The sequence below is a fragment of the Sparus aurata genome, chromosome 22, assembly GCF_900880675.1.
Source record: "Sparus aurata chromosome 22, fSpaAur1.1, whole genome shotgun sequence".
Lineage (NCBI taxonomy): Eukaryota > Metazoa > Chordata > Actinopteri > Spariformes > Sparidae > Sparus > Sparus aurata.
In genome coordinates, this window is record NC_044208.1 from 5521081 (window position 1) to 5540237 (window position 19157).

General features: G+C 40.9%; 3 protein-coding genes across 3 annotated transcripts; 2 read left to right on the plus strand and 1 right to left on the minus strand.

Annotated features, from left to right (window-relative positions):
• Positions 1 to 255: 255 nt before the first annotated feature.
• LOC115573735 (gap junction Cx32.2 protein-like) lies at positions 256 to 5869 on the minus strand. The gene is made up of 2 exons (XM_030404652.1): positions 3315 to 5869; positions 256 to 1636 (listed from the first exon to the last, which is right to left on the minus strand). The coding sequence occupies exon 2, from the start codon at positions 1625 to 1627 to the stop codon at positions 905 to 907; it is 723 nt and encodes a 240-aa protein (XP_030260512.1). The 5' UTR covers positions 1628 to 1636; positions 3315 to 5869; the 3' UTR covers positions 256 to 904.
• Positions 5870 to 5880: 11 nt separating this feature from the next.
• LOC115573734 (gap junction Cx32.2 protein-like) lies at positions 5881 to 9203 on the plus strand. Its single transcript, XM_030404651.1, has 2 exons — positions 5881 to 6128; positions 7439 to 9203. Exon 2 carries the CDS (start codon positions 7455 to 7457, stop codon positions 8319 to 8321), a length of 867 nt encoding a protein of 288 aa, XP_030260511.1. The 5' UTR covers positions 5881 to 6128; positions 7439 to 7454; the 3' UTR covers positions 8322 to 9203.
• Positions 9204 to 11116: 1913 nt separating this feature from the next.
• On the plus strand, positions 11117 to 18117 carry gja1b (gap junction protein alpha 1b). Its single transcript, XM_030404649.1, has 2 exons — positions 11117 to 11470; positions 14313 to 18117. Exon 2 carries the CDS (start codon positions 14329 to 14331, stop codon positions 15493 to 15495), a length of 1167 nt encoding a protein of 388 aa, XP_030260509.1. The 5' UTR covers positions 11117 to 11470; positions 14313 to 14328; the 3' UTR covers positions 15496 to 18117.
• The last annotated feature ends 1040 nt before the right edge of the window (positions 18118 to 19157 follow it).

Consider the following 19157-nt stretch of genomic DNA (forward strand, 5'->3'; position numbering starts at 1 on the left):
AATTCCTTCCTCTTGAAAAAAGGAGTGGCATTTTAGTGTTGAATGTTGCACTGATATTTGTGTAAATCTTTTTAACTTTGTAATAAATGTCAAACCATGAATAGCTGTTTGTGTTGACAATAACTAAAATGAAACATTCCAACCTGCTGGAAAGGCTTTTGTGCCAGCTTTACTCAAATAATGGTGACAGTGGTTGTTTGGTAGGCCTGCTTACACAGACCTGTGTTTGTTCCACCAATAGAGCTCAGAATTTAATATCAATGTATACCTTCGAGAGTTTTATTTACATACTGCGTAAGAAAATAATTCAACAATTCAGACAAGGAATGGTGAGTTTATGAGTAAAAACATACATAGTAGTAATTATTTCAGTCTCTTACAATTTTAACAACTTGCAATGATATATTTGCATTAAAATGAATGAAGTATATAAGTGACAAAAAAGAGTTTGAACTAATTATTGAGAAAGGGTGAAGTACTGTCCCCAGTACAACTGGAGCAGGTGACTGGGTATTACAAATTGCTCCTTGAATGTAACAATTAATACCTTACAGATGTTTGGAACAACAATTCATTTATTTTCATTTACTCTTTTTATTTAGCCGAGATTTTCCCACAGCTGTGAGTGCCGGAGAAAGAGGAAAAAGAGAGAGAGAGGGCGCTCTGTGCTGGAACCCCCAGCAGTGATCAGCACCTCTGAGAGCACAGCAGAGCACAGGTTGCTGAATAGCTCTACATGGAGTAGTAAGAGTTGGCTTTCATAATGGGCTGGGTGGGTGTGGGTATTAAAAACCCTGACTTGTGCACATGGGAGGGTGAGGCATTCTGTGGTCTAGATAGATAGATAGATAGAGTACCCTGAAGTTATGTCTAGCAGCTGAATATCTCGGTTTGTAGTCATTCATCAAGGTGTAACTCTCTCAGTCAAATTGTTGTTCCTCCTTTTCTTTTCCCTTATCCTGGAGACCATTAGGTGGAACATCTCCACGATGTTGAGGATCACAGAGAGGACGGCCATCGCCAGCATGAAGATGATAAAGATGGATTTCTCAGTGGGACGACTGATGAAGCAGTTCACTGGTGTCCGACAGGGGTATTGGGCAAATGAAATCACAGTAGGCATAAGTATGAAGCCATAAATGTAGTACTGGCCTACAATGAACGCAACTTCAAGCAGGATCTTGAACAGCAGCTGCAGCATGTAGCTGAACAGCAGGATGCCCTTGAGCTGCACTTTGCCGTGTTCGTCTGAATACTTTGGAGCTTTAATCATCCCATTTTTACCAAGTTTCTGCTCCAAGCGTCCCCTCAGCTTGTTCTCTCGGCGAATCACCAGCAGGACATGGCCCAGATAGATGAGCGTGGGTGTAGAGACAAAGAGGATCTGGAGGACCCAGAAGCGTGTGTGTGATATGGGGAAAGATCGATCGTAGCAGGCCAGCCTGCAGCCGGGGCTTAGTGTGTTACAGTTCATGTTCGACTGTTCATCTCCCCATATTTTATCTATGCCGGCAGCCAGGATGAAGATCCTGAAGAGGAAAAGGACACTCATCCAGACCTTCCCCACCACAGTGGAGTGTGACTGTACCTTGTCCAACAATGCAGACAGAATGGACCACTCCCCCATGATGCCAGACTACAAGAGAAAAGAAAGCAATAGTGAATACACCGTGGACAAGCTACATGGCAGATTTCATTTAATCTGTCCCAATTTAACATATTCTTTATGAACAAGTAGATTTACGTAACCTCATTTTAAAATGTAATTAAATTCAAAAAACGCTATTTGTCCCCAGGGGCCAACTGAAGGCATGTGAAGTAGCTGTACACGGACACAAACACATCGGCATGTAAAGTACACAGTCAGCACATTAAGAACATAAGACAGCATGTAAAGTACATAAGACAGCATGTTAGTTACACAGACACAAACAAGTCAGCATGTTAGTTACACAGATACAAACAAGTCAACATGTTAGTTACACAGACATAAACGAGTCAGCATGTTAGTTACACAGACACAAACAAGACACAAACAACACAAGTACATAAGACAGCATGTTAGTTACACAGACACAAACAAGACACAAACAACACAAGTACATAAGACAGCATGTTAGTTACACAGACACAAACAAGACAGCATGTTAGTTACACAGACACAAACAAGACAGCATGTTAGTTACACAGACACAAACAAGACAGCATGTTAGTTACACAGACACAAACAAGTCAGCATGTTAGTTACACAGACACAAACAAGTCAGCATGTTAGTTACACAGACACAAACAAGACAGCATGTTAGTTACACAGACACAAACAAGTCAGCATGTTAGTTACACAGATACAAACAAGTCAGCATGTTAGTTACACAGACACAAACAAGACAGCATGTTAGTTACACAGACACAAACAAGACAGCATGTTAGTTACACAGATACAAACAAGTCAGCATGTTAGTTACACAGATACAAACAAGTCAGCATGTTAGTTACACAGATACAAACAAGTCAACATGTTAGTTACACAGACATAAACGAGTCAGCATGTTAGTTACACAGACACAAACAAGACACAAACAAGACAGCGTGTAAAGTACATAAGACAGCATGTTAGTTACACAGACACAAACAAGTCTATATGTTAGTTACACAGACACAAACAAGTCAGATAGAATAAAATAGACTAATAAACTAAATAAGAAATGTATAGTATTTACATGAGGTACAAAGTAGCATTGAGGTAGGCTGGGTAGTGCATTTAGAGGCAGCAGCAAGTTAGTGCAAATGTGCAGCATGAAAAATGCAATAGAGAAGCAATGTACATAATCACTGTAATGCAACATTGATATTCCATCAGGAAAGAGGTTGCACATGTTTTGGATGAGTTGCTTTGATGAATGGGAAAACAAAAGAATAAAATATTTGACGATAAAAAGCTTATACACACATACATACATGTGCAAATATACTTTATATCACATAATGAAGAGTGAAGCTAACAAACACAATGATTTATCTACACCAATGCTAATATTGCTGTAGCCTCCAATCCAGTATTATTACAGTGTGTAATATAGTCTAAATTTAATTACATGTGTGATTAGATTTACACCATCTCAACACTTAACACGATTTCAGATGTGTTGTAGCATGTCATAACAGCATTTTGCTATACTACACTGATTAATCAAACATTTATGAGACCTGTGAAATAAAATTATTGAATAGAATTCAACATCATGGTTTTCAAATTTCAAGTCATCAATAATAGAAAATGTATTTGTACAAAATTAATTGAGAACTGTTCCTACCTCGGTTATGACCGCTGCCTTCCTCAGTCAGCCCTCGCACTGTAACTTGGGTTCTTTCACATCCCTCTTAAAATGTAGGCTGACATTGCATTATCAGCACTGACTGACACATTTACACTCCCAAACCACATGACTGTCTGTCACTGATTAGTGATGAAATACCTTGTCCTTTTCTCCAGTAAAAGTGTAGTACAGTTATAATATATCTATACATATCTCACATCTAGACACATATACAGTGCATCCAGAAAGTATTCAGACCCATTCACGCTTTTCACATATTATGTTGAATCAATATGCTAAAATCATTTAAATAAATGTTTCCCCTCATCAACACTCAATACACCATAATAATGACAAAGCAGAACCAGAATAATTTCCTTTTTAATTTCTTAAAAAGAAAAAAGTGAACTATCACATTGATATCAGTATTCAGACCTGTTGCTTTGACACTTGAAATTCAGCTCAGGTGCCTCCCATTTCTTTTGATCATGTTTGAGATGTTTTCTCCACCTTGACTGGAGTCCACCTGTGGTAAATTCAGTTGACTGGATGTGATTTGGAAAGGCACACGCCTGTCTGTATGTGGTCTCACAGATGACAGTGCATATCAGAGCAAAGGCCAAGCCATGAGATAAAAGGCACTGCATGCAGAGCTCAGAGAAAGTATTGTGTCAAGGCACAGATCTGGGGAAGGCTACAAAACTAACTCTGCTGTATTGAAGGTCCCCAAGAGCACAGCATAATTCTTAAATGGAAGAAGTTTGGAACAACCAAGACTGTTCCCAGAGCTGGCCGCCCTGCCAAACTGAGCAATCTGGGGAGAAAGGCCTTGTTAAGAGAGGTGACCAAGAACACAATGGTCACTCTGGCTGAGTGCCAGAGATCCTGTATGGAGATGGGAGAAACTTCCAGAAGGACAACCATCACTGCAACACTCCACGGATCTGGGCTTTATGGCAAAGTGGCCAGACTGAAGCCTCTCTTCAGTTTGCAAAAACGCACCGAAAGGATACAATACCATCCCAACAGTGAAGCATGGTGGTGTCAGCATCATTCTTTGGGGATGGTTTTCAGTGGCAGGGACTGGGGGACTGGTCTGGGTTGAGGGAAAGCTGACAACCCAGGAGTGTCTCAGGAACAACTCTGTACATGTCCTTGAGTAGCTCAGCCAGAGCCCTGACTTGAACCCAATCGAACATCTCTGGAGTGACCTGAAAATGGCTGACCACCAATGGCCCCCATCCAACCTGACAAAGTTTGAGAGTATCCGAAGAGAAGAATGGCAGAATACCACCCGCCAAATCCAGGTGCGCAAAAGCTTGTCGCACTGTAACCAAGAAGATTCCACGCTGTAGTCGATGCCAAAGGTGCTTCAACTTAATACTGATTAAAGGGTCTGAATATTGATGTCAATGTGATATTTCAGTTTTTCCTTTTCAATGCCCCTCAATAAAAACTCAAACCTTTAATAACCTTTAATGGCAAATGTGTAAAGATTGGCCCGACAAAATTTGAAGTCGTTCAGGTTAAAGAGTTGGGGTTTGTTAAAGTACAACATGTGCAAATTGCCAATGGCCTGCGTTTAAAGAGGGTCCTTGTACCATGGGACACGTTACAGTGTAAGCATGAACTTGGCAGTGGGGATGGGAGGATATACAATGTTAACCCAGATGGGGATAAAAACACTCAGGACAAGTTGATCATGGTGAATTTTCATTATTGGAATAACCGTCAATTAATTTGATGGTGAATATCATGAACGGGTGTCTTGAATATGCCATCTGGGTTTGTAACAAACATTGCCATTATGATTTCCTGATTCATGTCTGATTGCCACACGAGGAGCCCACATCTTCCCAGTCCCAGTAGCCACAATCTTTAATCAGTCACCATGGGTGAAGTTTTGGGTGGCACATTGTACCCCCCACAGGAAAATAAGACTGACAGTAGATATGATGGATGGACTATGAACACAGAACAACAGGGAGATGAGGTGCCAACCATTTATATATCCATTATTTATCCTTTGGAATCATAAGGTCAATTAGACCATCTACACATCCTTGAGGCTCTACCTTGAAGTCTTCAGGACTCACAGGATCTGCAGCAGTTATAAATATAAGCTATCAAGTGCGGATACAGCCGCTGTTTGTATGTGGAATGCATATAGACAGTTTGAGTTGAATAAACATATTTCGTATTTTTTAATATGCTCGGTCATGAAGTGACCTCTCATCTCCAGTCAGGGATTTCAAAACTTCTGACTCAATGGAAAATGCTTTTGACCTTCCCTCTTCCCATAAAAAGCTGGCCTGTCTGAGACTTGCCGCCATGACATCGTGCTACGTGCTTTAATACATCCCTGTTGTCCCAGCAACGTGTTGCAATCGCATATCTTCACCTTTCGACTGAGTATCATTTCTGCCGATTTCTAAATAAATTTGCCATAAACAGGGCGTATCTATGAAATGAACACACAGATACATTGTCGGTGTAATGTGTGACACACCTGGGAGGACTTGTTTGTCACTGTGAGGGAATGTTAAAACAAATGTTTTGTCAAAGTTTGTCAGAGCTTACTTTACAGGAAGAGGGTGTGCAGAAACGTTTTCATCAGACTCAGCAAAATCGAGACATATGCAACCGAGTGAAACAAGAAGTGTACGTGTCTGAGTCAGGAAGACCAAACCCACGGGCCTCGACAGTATTTAAGTATCATTCTGATCAGGGCATCATGTCCTCTGCAACCCACATCCCGGCTCTTCTGTGATGGGCTCACGGCGAAGAATTCCTAATTACTGATCCCGACAGGCGAGTACATTTTATGTATCTGCAACCTTGAATTCAAACTCTTGTTCATAAACGTGCTGTGATGTCACAGGAGGAAGTTCAGTGTTTTTGACGGACAAATCAATTGAATGCTTATTGCTAACGCCACAACCCATTTAGTACCTTGTTTCTGTGTCAGGTGTGTTTGTGGGTTTGTAAAGCCATTGCCTTGAGACATCTGTATCCGTTTCTGCGTCTGTATCAAACTGATACGAGTGATATTTAGGCTGAAGCAGAGATAAAACACCTTTGTCCTGCTTATAAACTTAAGAATCAAACTTATTCATCCAATTTCTTCATGCTTAAATGTAAACTTTCACTTGTTTTTAAGAGAGCTCCTCAGCAGGTGTTATCTGAGGGACTATGAACAATTAACAACATGACCTGCTGCTCTCTTGTTTGTTAAAGAATAGAGAATTCTTAGTGCTCTTAAAAGTATGACCACATACAGCAAGTGAGTTAGTTTAAAGGCTTCGATTCAGATTCCAATACCAGTTGCATTGCTTTTGTGACTTGGCCTTTCACACTGAATTAGAATATAGTTTAACTAATTTCCAGCTCTATATGTTTTATGTAGACAAAATATTTCAGGATAAATCTGTGCATTTATCTACAATTTGATCGGAACAATAATTGCTTCGGAAAAATTGCCAGTGCCAGCACATGTAACTTGGCTCAAATTCTGACAAAAGAAGAGGATAAGTAAGAAGTATGGACATTTTTACTTAACTTCATTAAACTTATTTAAACTTATTTCTATGCTAGAACATTTTTTTTTATTAACATGGGTAACACTTAATAATAACCGCCTTTGATAAATAGTAGATTTATAGTTAATTAGAACCAGTGAAAAGGTTCATAAAACATTTATCAAGCAAATGTGAAAATCCATCCAAATGTTTATACATGAACTATACGCTGTTTATTAACCAGTTACAAATCATTATTAACATGAGTTGCAACTCTCTCTATATGTATATATGTATATATATATATGTATATATATATATATATATATATATATATATATATATATATGTATATATATATATATATATATATATATATATATATATATATATATATATATATATATATATATATATATATATATATATATATATATATATATATATTAAGATATCGAAGACCCAGAAAAAATACAGATGACTTGACTTCAGTGTCATCTATGGCAGCTACGGCCCTGATAGGAATCACAGACACTGTGGTAATTAATCTTGTGCTAATGTCAAGTGTAGTTTTGACGTCTGTGTGTCTCTCCTCCACTTTAGACATTAGTTGACAGCCATGGGAGACTGGTCTTACTTATCCTCACTTCTAGACAAGGTCCAGTCTCATTCCACTGTGGTGGGGAAGATCTGGATGAGCGTCCTCTTCCTGTTCAGGATCTTTGTCCTGGGTGCTGCTGCAGACAAAGTCTGGGGAGACGAAGTGTCAGAGTTCACCTGTGACACCCATGAACCAGGATGTGAACATGCCTGCTACAACTGGATGTTTCCAATATCCTACATTCATTACTGGGTCTTTCAGATCACCTTCGTGTCCACACCCACCTTGTTCTACCTGGGCCATGCCGTCCACATCATCCACAAAGAGAAGAGGATGATGGAGCAGCTACAGGACAGAACTGGGTTTGTAAAGAAGAAGCCCAAGTATACAGATGACAGAGGAAAGGTGAAGATTAAAGGCATCCTCTTTTGCACTTACATGACCCAGTTGGTCTTCAAGATCTTTCTGGAGGTGGGATTCAGTGTGGGCCAATTCTACATCTTTGGCTCTGTGTTTATGGTCAGCTACTTCCACTGTCCTATGTTACCTTGTGCGCATACCAGCGGTGCACAGTGTTACATTTCCCGTCCCAGAGAGAAGACAATCTTCATCATATTCATGCTTGTTGTTTCCGGGGTTTCGGTGCTGCTCAACATCATAGAGATGATATACCTGCTCTGCAACAGGAGCAGAGCCATCAGCAAAAAGCGACTAGCTCAGCAGCATGCGCTCAGTTCACAGCCGTGCCCATCCAACCCATCTTGGCAGGCCACGAGCAACCAGTATGGAGGTGTGCCACTCATGCCTCTGACTGCTCAGGGCCTGGTCGACTTCTGCACCGATGACAAACACATCTGCTTGATCAGTAAAGAGAAAGACACTTGATTGAGTTATACATGTCAGTCTTGGAAGTTTGCTTGTTTTTATTTTGACTTAATTACTCTTAAACAGTTGACGATGGATTGTGTGAGGTTCTTGATTCTTTAATTATCAAACATTTCTGTGCCTTAGAATATCATCAGTACTCAATAAGCATTCCATGTTTTCACTGTAATGCTCAATTGCATGAATGAAAAAAAAAATCTTGAAAGATACAGCACTCTGATAACAAGTGCATGCGTTTCCAATGACGGACAATGGATAATCTATCATCATGTCACATTAAGTGTTGCATTGACAATATGAGTTATGTCTTGCTGCAATAAATGTAGGGGAACTCCGGGGAAGAAGCCAGGACAGTGCCATGCATTAATGAGACATGTGTTCACAGATGGAGAGGAAGAGAGTGGAGCTCAGTGCATCATGGGAAGTCACGCAGCATAGCTGAGAGCCTGTGCAGGCCCCAACTATAGGCTTTATCATAAAGGAAAGTTTCCAGCCTACTCTTGAACATAGAGAGGGTGTCACAGGAATATGGTTCACAATCCAAAAAATAAAGATTTTGTTACCGTAAAGTTTTTTTTTTTATTGAAACCAGCAGCTTTAATTGAAAAAGCCTCAATAGAACTGAGAGAATATGTATCCATCACTGTACTGTCATCAGGGCTGCACAGTTACAGAACTTTTCAACTGCTGCACAACCCTGCTCAGTTCTGCTTGCAGCTTTAGCTGGAAATGAAATCACTGACGGAATAGGATTTTTTAACCAGTATCAAACTAAACCTCATGCTTCTATTACACTGTAACACCATCCATACCATCTGACAACAGTAATTGACAGAATCAAGGTATATTAAATTTATGATTGCATCGTGCTGTCTCATTTTACCACTTTACTGTTAATTGTGTATGTGTGTATGTGTGTGTGTGTGTGCATGAATCCCTGTCATGCCCCTGCAGCCTTCACTGCAAACTTTCCATCACTAGGTGGTGCTGTGTACTTGGACGGGCAGTATGGGAGACCCAACATAAGAATTGTTCAATATGAACCGGTTTTAATCTGACTGTAGGAGTTTTCCTCTGGGAGCGTGTTTAAACCATTTTACTTTGAAAAAAAACCATTACGGAGATGGTTAGGCCTTTTAAGACTTCATAACCACACTTAGCTTTTCTAGTTTAAGCCAAAGCAAAGGATAATTAGAAGAGGAGGCATGACGGAATGAAGCATTACAAGCACATTATAATTACACTGTGAGTGCATTGTGAAGACAAACAGCCTATTGTTGTCAGACTAATACTTCAAAACAACAAACGAGACATGTCTTATCTTAACAGGTAAATGTGTCTGATGTGCAGCCGTTAGAGGAGCACTCTGCAGTTGAGGTGAAGAACTGTTAATGGGAAGAAAAAGATCTTCATTGGCTGATTTATTCCTACCTGAACAGACAAAATAATCAAACTCTCTTTGTTTTCATGACTGAAAAAACTGAATAATCAAACACAATCTATACTGTTACTGCTACTTTGTTTATATGTGGCGGACCCTGCCACCTTTCTAGCTTCAAACAGTCTTTAGGGAACTTATTTTCCTCTGAGAACAGCTTGTTTATTCACTTATGGGAAAATAATGAATAATATTATAATATTGTAGCTACTGTTGAGATTTTGTTTCTATATTCGTCTTAAAACAAGACAAAAAAAAACTTAAATTATTTAAAAAGTTGACAGAAAACTCTTGACATCCTTTGAGGTGAACAGATGTGAACAGTGTTTGTCTTATTTCAAGAAAATGATTTTCTAATGAGCTGGCTGACCGCCTTAATGAAAGGTAGTTTAGGCTGATCAGGTAAATAATGGGAAAGTTATTAGCTACAGTCACCAGTGGACAAAATGTCACAAACAGGCTTCTGTCCAGTGTTTGTTGTGTGAGCGAGGTGAAATGGAGAGTGATGTTCAATTTTTTGTTCTGCTGTCCTTTCTGTGATTATGTCAGAGATGTTCTTTTTGCTTAATTGTCCTCTTGTTATGCTGCCTTGTTTTGGTTGGATGATTATTAAAAACGTGAGCTGTGCTTCAGGAAGGCAACCTTCTCCGGCGCACATTCTCTCTGTCATGCTCGGGAGAGAAGGCAGAATGATTTGTTTCAGATCAAGCTGCAAAAGACTTTGTGATTTTGTGACAAAATGAAATGAAATGAACTGTTTGACCCCTGCAGCAGTACTGTTGGTGTCTTGAAAACCCATGAGGGCTGGGCACTCTGTGTGCAGGAGATTAACCAATCAAATTAATCAATCAGATACATGTAGTGAAGGAAGCAGCACAGAAAAAAAACAAAAATCACACATGCAACTCTAGTAACTTTAACCCCTTTAAAGGAGCACTCTGTAGTTTGGGTGAAGAAATGTTAATGAGAAGAGAAAGATCCTCATTGGCTGATCTTTTTTTTCTGCCTAAACAAACTAAATAGACAAACTGTCTTGGTTTTCACGACTGAATGAATAATCTGACCTTAAAGGACAAAACAGTATATACTGTTTTACTTTGTTTATATGTGGCGGACCCTGCCACCTTTTCTAGCTCCCAGCAGTGTTCTGAGATCTAATTTTCCTCAGAGAACAGCTTGTTTATTCAGTCATAGAGAAAATACACGTTTCTGGGCTTGTAGTATTACCTCGCTGATATTAAATATTAAAGTAAATATTGAAAGTCTGAATGTCTTCTCTAAAACTACGCAGTGCCCCTTTAAGTGCAGCATGTACTCCAGCAGGCCTAGAAACCCTCAGTTCCACTGGTCCACAGATCACTACACACTTGGGAACAGGCGCATCTCTGTAAACTTTGTATGTGTGTGTTTTCAGGAAGGCACAGCTGGTCTGCTCTGAATGAAACAGCAGAGCCTGAACTTGAACACCTTGGCTGCTCCCGTAGTCTTCTCCGTCTTTGTCCTCTCAGCAGCCCAGTAGCTTGGTCTTGACGTAGAGATCAGGTGACTACATCTGCTCTGACGGGACTCTTATAAGAGAGCTTTGACCAGGTCCACTCACTTCTCCTCGTCCCAGACCTGGATTCCGTCTTCGCCGAGCAGTGATTTTTTTTTTTACAAGAGGCGAAGAGAGTCTCTGTGACTCCTGTTCCTTCTCTCCCAAACTTTCCAGGTAAGTTAAAGCCCTGTTTTCGAGTATTTTCATAAAAGAACGTGTCTGGAGAAACTTTTCCCTGTCAGTACTTCCGTTAGGATCAGTGTGGAAGTCTCCGGTGCGCTCCAGGCTGCATGCAGCGGAACGTAGAAAGTTTGAGGGGAAAAAAACTTCTGAAAGTTTGTTTCTGGTTTGTTCCCTTCTCCAGCGGTCAGAAACAAAACTTTAGCCACCAGCATGCGTGCCCATACAGAAAAAGTTTTTTTCCGAACTTTTTTTTTTTTTTTTTTCAACTTTTCTTCATTATTCTTTATTTATCAGACGGGGCGCGTTGAAGTCCTGAACGCGTCAGCCCACTTTTATTCATTTTTTCCAGTCAACACGACCTGAAGCTGTTGCGCTGGCTTTAAGTTATGCTTCAGTGTGGACCTCTGATCTGATCTGATCTGATCTGTCCTTGGCACTTTAAATAGGAGGCAAGTGATGTCTCACATTTAAAGATTCCTGCTTGTCCCTTGACGCAGCGCAGCGCAGCGCAGCAGCTGCTGGACACCAGGAAACTGGAAGGTTCAATCATTTGGAGGATTTTTCAACAGACTTTCTTTCAGACTTGTAAACCACTGTACAGTGTTTTCAGTCAGATCTGAGGGGGTCTGCTGAGAGTCATTGTGTTGGAGTCTATTGTTCTGCTCTGCCTTTGTCATTCTCAGCAGACAGACTCAGTCATGTATAAACTGGCGGGATATTCTCTGACCCACAACTGTTAGAAATATTGGTTCTTATTGTCCTCGACTCCTTATGAAGTCCCATTGTTTTTCCTCCTCATGTTCGACACACCTGGAGGCTGACTATTGACGCTGATGGTATTTTCTACAGAATGACAGTGCATGCAGTATATTTTCCAGGTCATAGGATACAGTGTGTGGGGTTTTTTCAATAGTGAGTGCACATGTTTGGCACCATGTGGATTCGAGGGAAGTTCCTACTTATCCACATTTACCTCCTCATGAAGGCATGGCCAAGATCTTCTTCATCAGGGTCAGGATGTCTTCATCACCTCACAAGACCTGTGGTCAACTTTATACGGCTCTTCTCAGTTGTTTCCAACCGCCATCAGACTCATGAACTCGGAATGAGCAGGATTATGATGGCTTTATAACCAGCAGTTTGTAATGAAGTGATATTAAAATCACATTGTGGGTCTGCTTCTTTTGCACTGTGAACCACTTAAAGACCCGCAAGAAAGTCCCAAAGGACTAAAAGAATATAACCATTTACTCAGAATTTGTCTGGCATTGTGTTGTGTTAATTCACTGTAATGATAACTTGGCCAGAGTTGCTCAGCAGTTTTCCCAATTTTCTTTTGTCCTTCAGCTTTGAACCGACTGATTTAACTGCATCTACAGCAGACAGTCATGGTAAACTTTGACCAAAGGGGGCACTAGTTCTCAGGGGATAAGCCCAGGCTGTCCTCTGGCTGCGGCTCGGCTTTAATCACAGTGAATTGAAAGTGTCACTGAGTTTTCAGCAGGGCACCCTGGAGAGGCAGTCTATTGGAGTTTTGGGCTGAGCTGTGTCACAGTGTCCAGAGGTAAACTGATAACAGGAACTCAGCGGACACCAGGCTTTTATACTGGGCTAATTCTCTCAGAGGTGATGTTCTGTGGATCTGCAGGACGTCTCTGCAGCGCTGAGGGGAGAAGCTCAGCAGAGGCCCTCTGAGGAGATTTAGCAACAGTGTCGGTTCTGCCACACAAACGTATCAGATTGGTGCACAACCAAGCAGCTTTTTTCCCAGCCAAGTCATTCTGAACAGCTTGGCTAAGACGAGCAGCATTCAGTAGATTTGCCACTGTTCCCTGACGCCTTTTTTGTATTTGTGCCCCGCACATAAGCTCGGCCTGCTGATGATTCAGCTTCGTGTGTTATATTTCTCGTTTATTCTCCACTCCTCGCACTGTGAGAGCAACTATTGAGGAATTGCAGGGCTGAGGCTCGCGGCCGAGTATAAATCTTTGTCTTCTTTTGATCTCGCACAAGAGGAGCAGTGGAGAGTCAGACTTTTTTAAATGCTGTTAACACGTGTAAAATCTGACACACTTTTTTTAAACTAGCCTAAAATCACCAAGACCAAGCAGGTGGTCTCACTTGGCAGAGTCTGACTGCCTGAGAAGGAGGTTTAGAAGCCCAGTGGAAAAGTACTGTAGGTAGAATCCTCTCATGTGACTGAAATATTGGAAATGTGGATTTTTTTCTTTCCAAGGGCATTCACCAGGTGGATGACTGCACTTGTGACTCAGAGAAGACTTGGTGGGGGGTTTGGATACTCAAAGTAACTGCGTTTGATGATTTAACTTTTCTTCACGTATGTCTTTGCTCCATAGTTCTTAGTATTGGAGTGGTTAACAACGAATTTGGCCCATGATTCGATTATCTTGCTCAGGATTTACAGACTCTCCAACTTGCTCTATCACTTCCATCTGAGGCACTTTGTTTTGCACTCGAGGTTTGCGAAAGAGTTTCTTTACTTAATGAGCGAGATTTTATTTCCTATTTTCACATCCTTTAGCGGGCTCAAAGGGCAGGGTTGCATGAACCAAAATGTGTTTTCTGCTGCTTTCGGTAATTGGATTAGCTTGTGTTTTGCGTCATGAAACATTTAGTTTCGTCTCCTTCAATGATTTAATCACATTAATGCAGTATGTCAGGAATGCTGAGAATGTTAATCTTTGCTAAAAAGCAAAACTACTGTTTGGAGCGTACGTATGTTATTCTGCATCGTGTCAGCCTGAACTCATTTCTAATAGATCGTGCTGTCTGAATGTTATTCCAAGCTCAACATTGTCCCTTTTTCCACCAGCTAACAATCCCTGACAATGGGTGACTGGAGTGCTCTGGGTCGTCTGCTGGACAAGGTCCAGGCCTACTCTACTGCCGGGGGGAAGGTCTGGCTGTCAGTCCTCTTCATATTCAGAATCCTGGTCCTGGGCACTGCAGTGGAATCAGCCTGGGGAGACGAGCAGTCTGCCTTCAAATGTAACACCCAGCAGCCTGGTTGTGAGAACGTCTGCTATGACAAATCCTTCCCCATCTCCCACGTTCGCTTCTGGGTCCTGCAGATTATCTTTGTGTCCACCCCGACGCTGCTCTACCTGGCTCACGTCTTCTATCTGAACAGGAAGGAACAGAAATTCAACAGGAAGGAGGAGCTGCTGAAAGCTGTGCAAAATGACGGAGGTGATGTTGACATCCCACTGAAGAAAATCGAGATGAAAAAGCTAAAGTATGGCATTGAGGAGCACGGCAAAGTGAAGATGAAGGGGGCCCTGCTCAGAACCTATATCGTCAGCATTTTCTTCAAGTCTATGTTCGAGGTGGGCTTCCTGGTTATTCAGTGGATGCTGTACGGCTTCAGCCTGTCTGCAGTCTACACCTGCGAGAGGTCTCCCTGCCCACACAGGGTGGACTGTTTCCTGTCCCGTCCCACGGAGAAGACTGTCTTCATCATCTTCATGCTGGTGGTCTCGCTTGTGTCCCTGCTGCTCAACATCATCGAGCTTTTCTATGTGTTCTTTAAGAGGATCAAAGACCGTGTGAAGGGCAAACAGCCGCCCACACTCTACCCCAGCGGAGGCACCTTGAGCCCCACCCCTAAAGACCTGTCCACCGCCAAGTACGCCTACTATAATGGCTGTTCCTCCCCGACGGCCCCACTCTCACCCATGTCCCCCCCAGGTTACAAGCTGGCCACAGGGGAGCGAGGAACTGGCTCATGCCGTAATTATAATAAGCAGGCCAATGAGCAGAACTGGGCCAACTACTCCACCGAGCAGAACCGACTCGGCCAGAACGGTGGAGGAAGCACTATTTCAAACTCCCACGCGCAGGCCTTTGACTTCCCCGATGATACCCACGAGCATAAGAAACTGTCCTCATCAGCAGGACATGAGCTGCAGCCGCTGGCGCTGATGGAGGCCAGACCATGTAGCCGGGCCAGTAGCCGAATGAGCAGCCGAGCCAGGCCAGACGACCTGGACGTGTAAGCCCTGTTTCCTCCTCCCACCTTTGCCTGGCTGACGGGATGTGCGGCTGCAGCCAGAGAATCAGGAAACACACTCACATAGATTCATAAAAGAGGTTGGACTAACCTCGATCACTGTCTTCAGCATAAAGACTCTTAGTCGATCAAAGAGACATTACAACTTATGTAACACTGTCAAAGGTACAAGTTGCAGATATTTTTTTTTTTTTAGTGATGTTTACGATTACGTTATAGCAGAGCTAACCCAGCTGTAAGAGAACAGAACAGTCAGAGGAACGGTGCAAGAGTCTAACAGGCGCCTCTTAGAACCAGTACGATCAGTTCAAGCACAGTGGATGACACTGGTCAAGCTCTCATTAAAAGAAAATTCTTGTTTTTTTCTTGTTTTCATCATTTTTGCTACTCTTTCTATCGGTGACATTATTTTACTCACTACTTTCATAACTGAGATCTGAAGGTGTGGTCATAGCTTTACAATAGGTTGCCTTCTTAGTTGTGTCTTTTTAACATCTGGCCAGATGAACATTATCTTTGTTTTTTAGGCTTTCTCTGGTTTATTTACAGTGTTTTATTTTTTCTTCTGTTGATCAGTGAGCATTGTCATATAAAGTAATGAAAAAAAGTAGATTCCGGTAGGGCAAGAAATAAATCTATCACCTGACCCAGAACCTTACTTTATCTTGATGACCCAAACCATATATATCGAGTGATATGAAGGAGTGTGTTGAGGGTGGACACAACTGGATCCATTTAGATTGTAGGAAATAATTCCAACTGCAGCCATGGACAGTTCTGGATAAAAAGCCCAAACAAACAAACAAATGTTAAGTTGACCTAAACTTCTTAGTTGAGGTTATTAATGGAAAAAAAAGAATGTGTGAGTTTTGGTTGGAAACAGGATGTGAACTCTCCAGTCTTGAAGTCACTTACGTTCATTGATGTCGCACTACTTCCACTTCCTTAAACGACTGGAACCAATCTATTGTAAAGAACACTTCAAAATCATATCACAGTCGAATGATTGTGTTCAACAACCAGTGCTATTGTTTGTCAGGGGAGGACAGTCCTCTGCTTTGATAGAAACATTGTGATCTCTTGCATGGGCACGCTGTTATAAAGCTGCCAGCGGCTCCTCAGTGCAGCAGGTGAATGAGACATCCTCATAACCAACAGAGAAGTATGATGATAACATTCCACACTGGCCTCGAGTGCCTCGACATGTTTCTATTGAAAGGTAGTTTGACTTGTAGCCACACTTGAATTGAGCAGCTCTCACAGTTTGCTCATGTAACATAGACGAATTTAAGTGGGAATCAACATTATGAATACATTTTCACTACTTGACTTACATCATAACTGTCTGTTATTGAAATCAGAGTTTTTGTCTCTCAGTCACAGCAGAGACAGTTATTATCCAGTGCCATCGCATTCACAAATATATACACATGTAAAGTATTAATAACCAGTTGGTACTTCTTTGTATGTTACTCAGTAAGCAAGGGTTATGGGAGAATGCTTAATATTGGTTATAGTAGATATTTATTGCTTGGCATCTGTAGGACACCTACCACTAAGATGAAAAATTGACTACTAAACAGTATATCTAACTCGCAGTAAACATCTTACATTAATCCCCACAAACTCTATATTTATTGACAGTATAAACATTTTTCTTAGCTAAATTTGTCAGTCAGTGTGGACTGTTGTTTCCTGATAAACTTTGAATTCATGTGGTGTAATGTTTTCATTTTGTGCCTTTTATTTTTGTCTATTGAGGCTGTGTGAGAGGCAGGGCCAAGGGTTCAGGCTGCTGTGACAAAGCAAACTCTGATCTGTTTTTGTGTGGGTTCCATAAAAGAAGGCTTTATCACTGTCTTTGATTCGACGAGTGTCTTCTCTTTCTTCATCTTTGGGGGTGGTAGAGAAATACAGTAGAATGATTATCTGTGTTTTACATATTTGAGAGAATGATTTTTTTCATTCTGTAGGTATTTTATTGTTTTTCAGACTCGATGTAACCATTGCTGCTTGAGAAATAGATATTTAGTACTGTAAATCAAGCTGTCACAATTAAAAATATGAGTTTTTAGAAGACTGCTTATAGATCTGGACTAATATTTAGTCAGTTATATTAAAATATATGCCAATGTAGCTCCACAAACCACTATCAAACAGTAGGATAAATTGCAATTCGGGCTTTTATTCTTTTTTGTCATTTTTTAAAATTGTCATTCAGTTTGCCGGTACTTACATGTGTTATGGATCTTCATCAGCTACAATGGCGTTTGCACTGAGATCTTGGTGAAAGAGATGTTATATGATGCACACAGTAAGTGGTAAGAGTTTTCTGATACACATGTTACTAATTTATTTTATAACACTACATTCACTACAGTGCATAATATTGGACATCTGACCCCTGGTCTCATTGACTGGTCCTGTGACAGATGTCTTCCAATGACAGGAAAGGAGCAAAAGTCATTTGTTGCAGCTATTCAAACAATGCTTATCCATGGGGATCCACTGTTGTACAGTGTAAGTGCATGATAGCAAAACAAAAAAGTCTTTAATTGTATCTGTGAAAAGCAATTTTAACCAATAAATATTTTTCTGTCTTCATCAATGATTGACTGGTTTCATCTCAGAGCGTTCTCTCTGTCATCACTGTGGTTTGAAGGGACCATCAGTCAGTAAAGCAGAGTTCATTCTTGCACCTCACCATAACATTTTTAGGTTTAGTCTTTTGGCAAAAATGCACCTTCGTTTCAGGAGGCCTTTCAGGTAATTTGTCATTTTGTAGTCTAGTTGAATTCCTCAGTAAAGTCTCACAGTAAATGCTCATCTTTGATGTATTTCATAGTTCCTCAAGCCTAGCTGTTTGAACACAGCGCCCGATAACATTAACAGAGAGATACTGCATTCCTTTAGTGAACATCTACAGACGATTTAGATGGCTGACAGCTGAGATTAATCCTACACTCATTCTGATAAACATGAAAGGTCAGAGACTCAAAGTAACATTACCTCCACATCAAAAGCCCCTGATAATGTTTTGTTCTTGTATACTTACCTTTTCTTTAAATGCTGTTGTGCTGGCCTCTATGTTTGCATGGGTTTTTCCAGCTGCTGTGCTGCTGTTCTTAGGCATGGTCCAATGACGTACATGTCCATGACATTTTTCTAAGATTCAGTAACATTATCTAGAGATGTAACTTAAAAAGTCGCTCGCTGTTTCCAGCCCTTATTGTGGAAAAAGTTTTTTTTGCCAGTTTTTGTTGCAGTCGAAAGACAGAACAGTGGTGTCATTCATTGAATCATTTCAAAGAATATCTATAATTCAAAATTATTCTAGTCTTTCCCAGCTGATAAAGTGTGTTTCAGTCTCCCATAAAACACTTACCATGAATTTCTGATCAAGAGAGAAACAGTTCAGCAGCTTGTTGACTCAGCATTACAAATGAAAGAAAATACCATATCCCACAAAGTTTAATGTATAATCTGATTCAGCTCCCATGCTTGGTTAAGTGTACTTGTCACTAAAGTGAATAAAGCGTGTTGGCTTAGGCAGGACTCTCTGAGGTCAGCTCTTCTTACCAGTCTACGATCAAGATCGACGTTTCCAGAAAGTTAGTGTTTTAAGGTGGCTAGCACCACACTATGTCA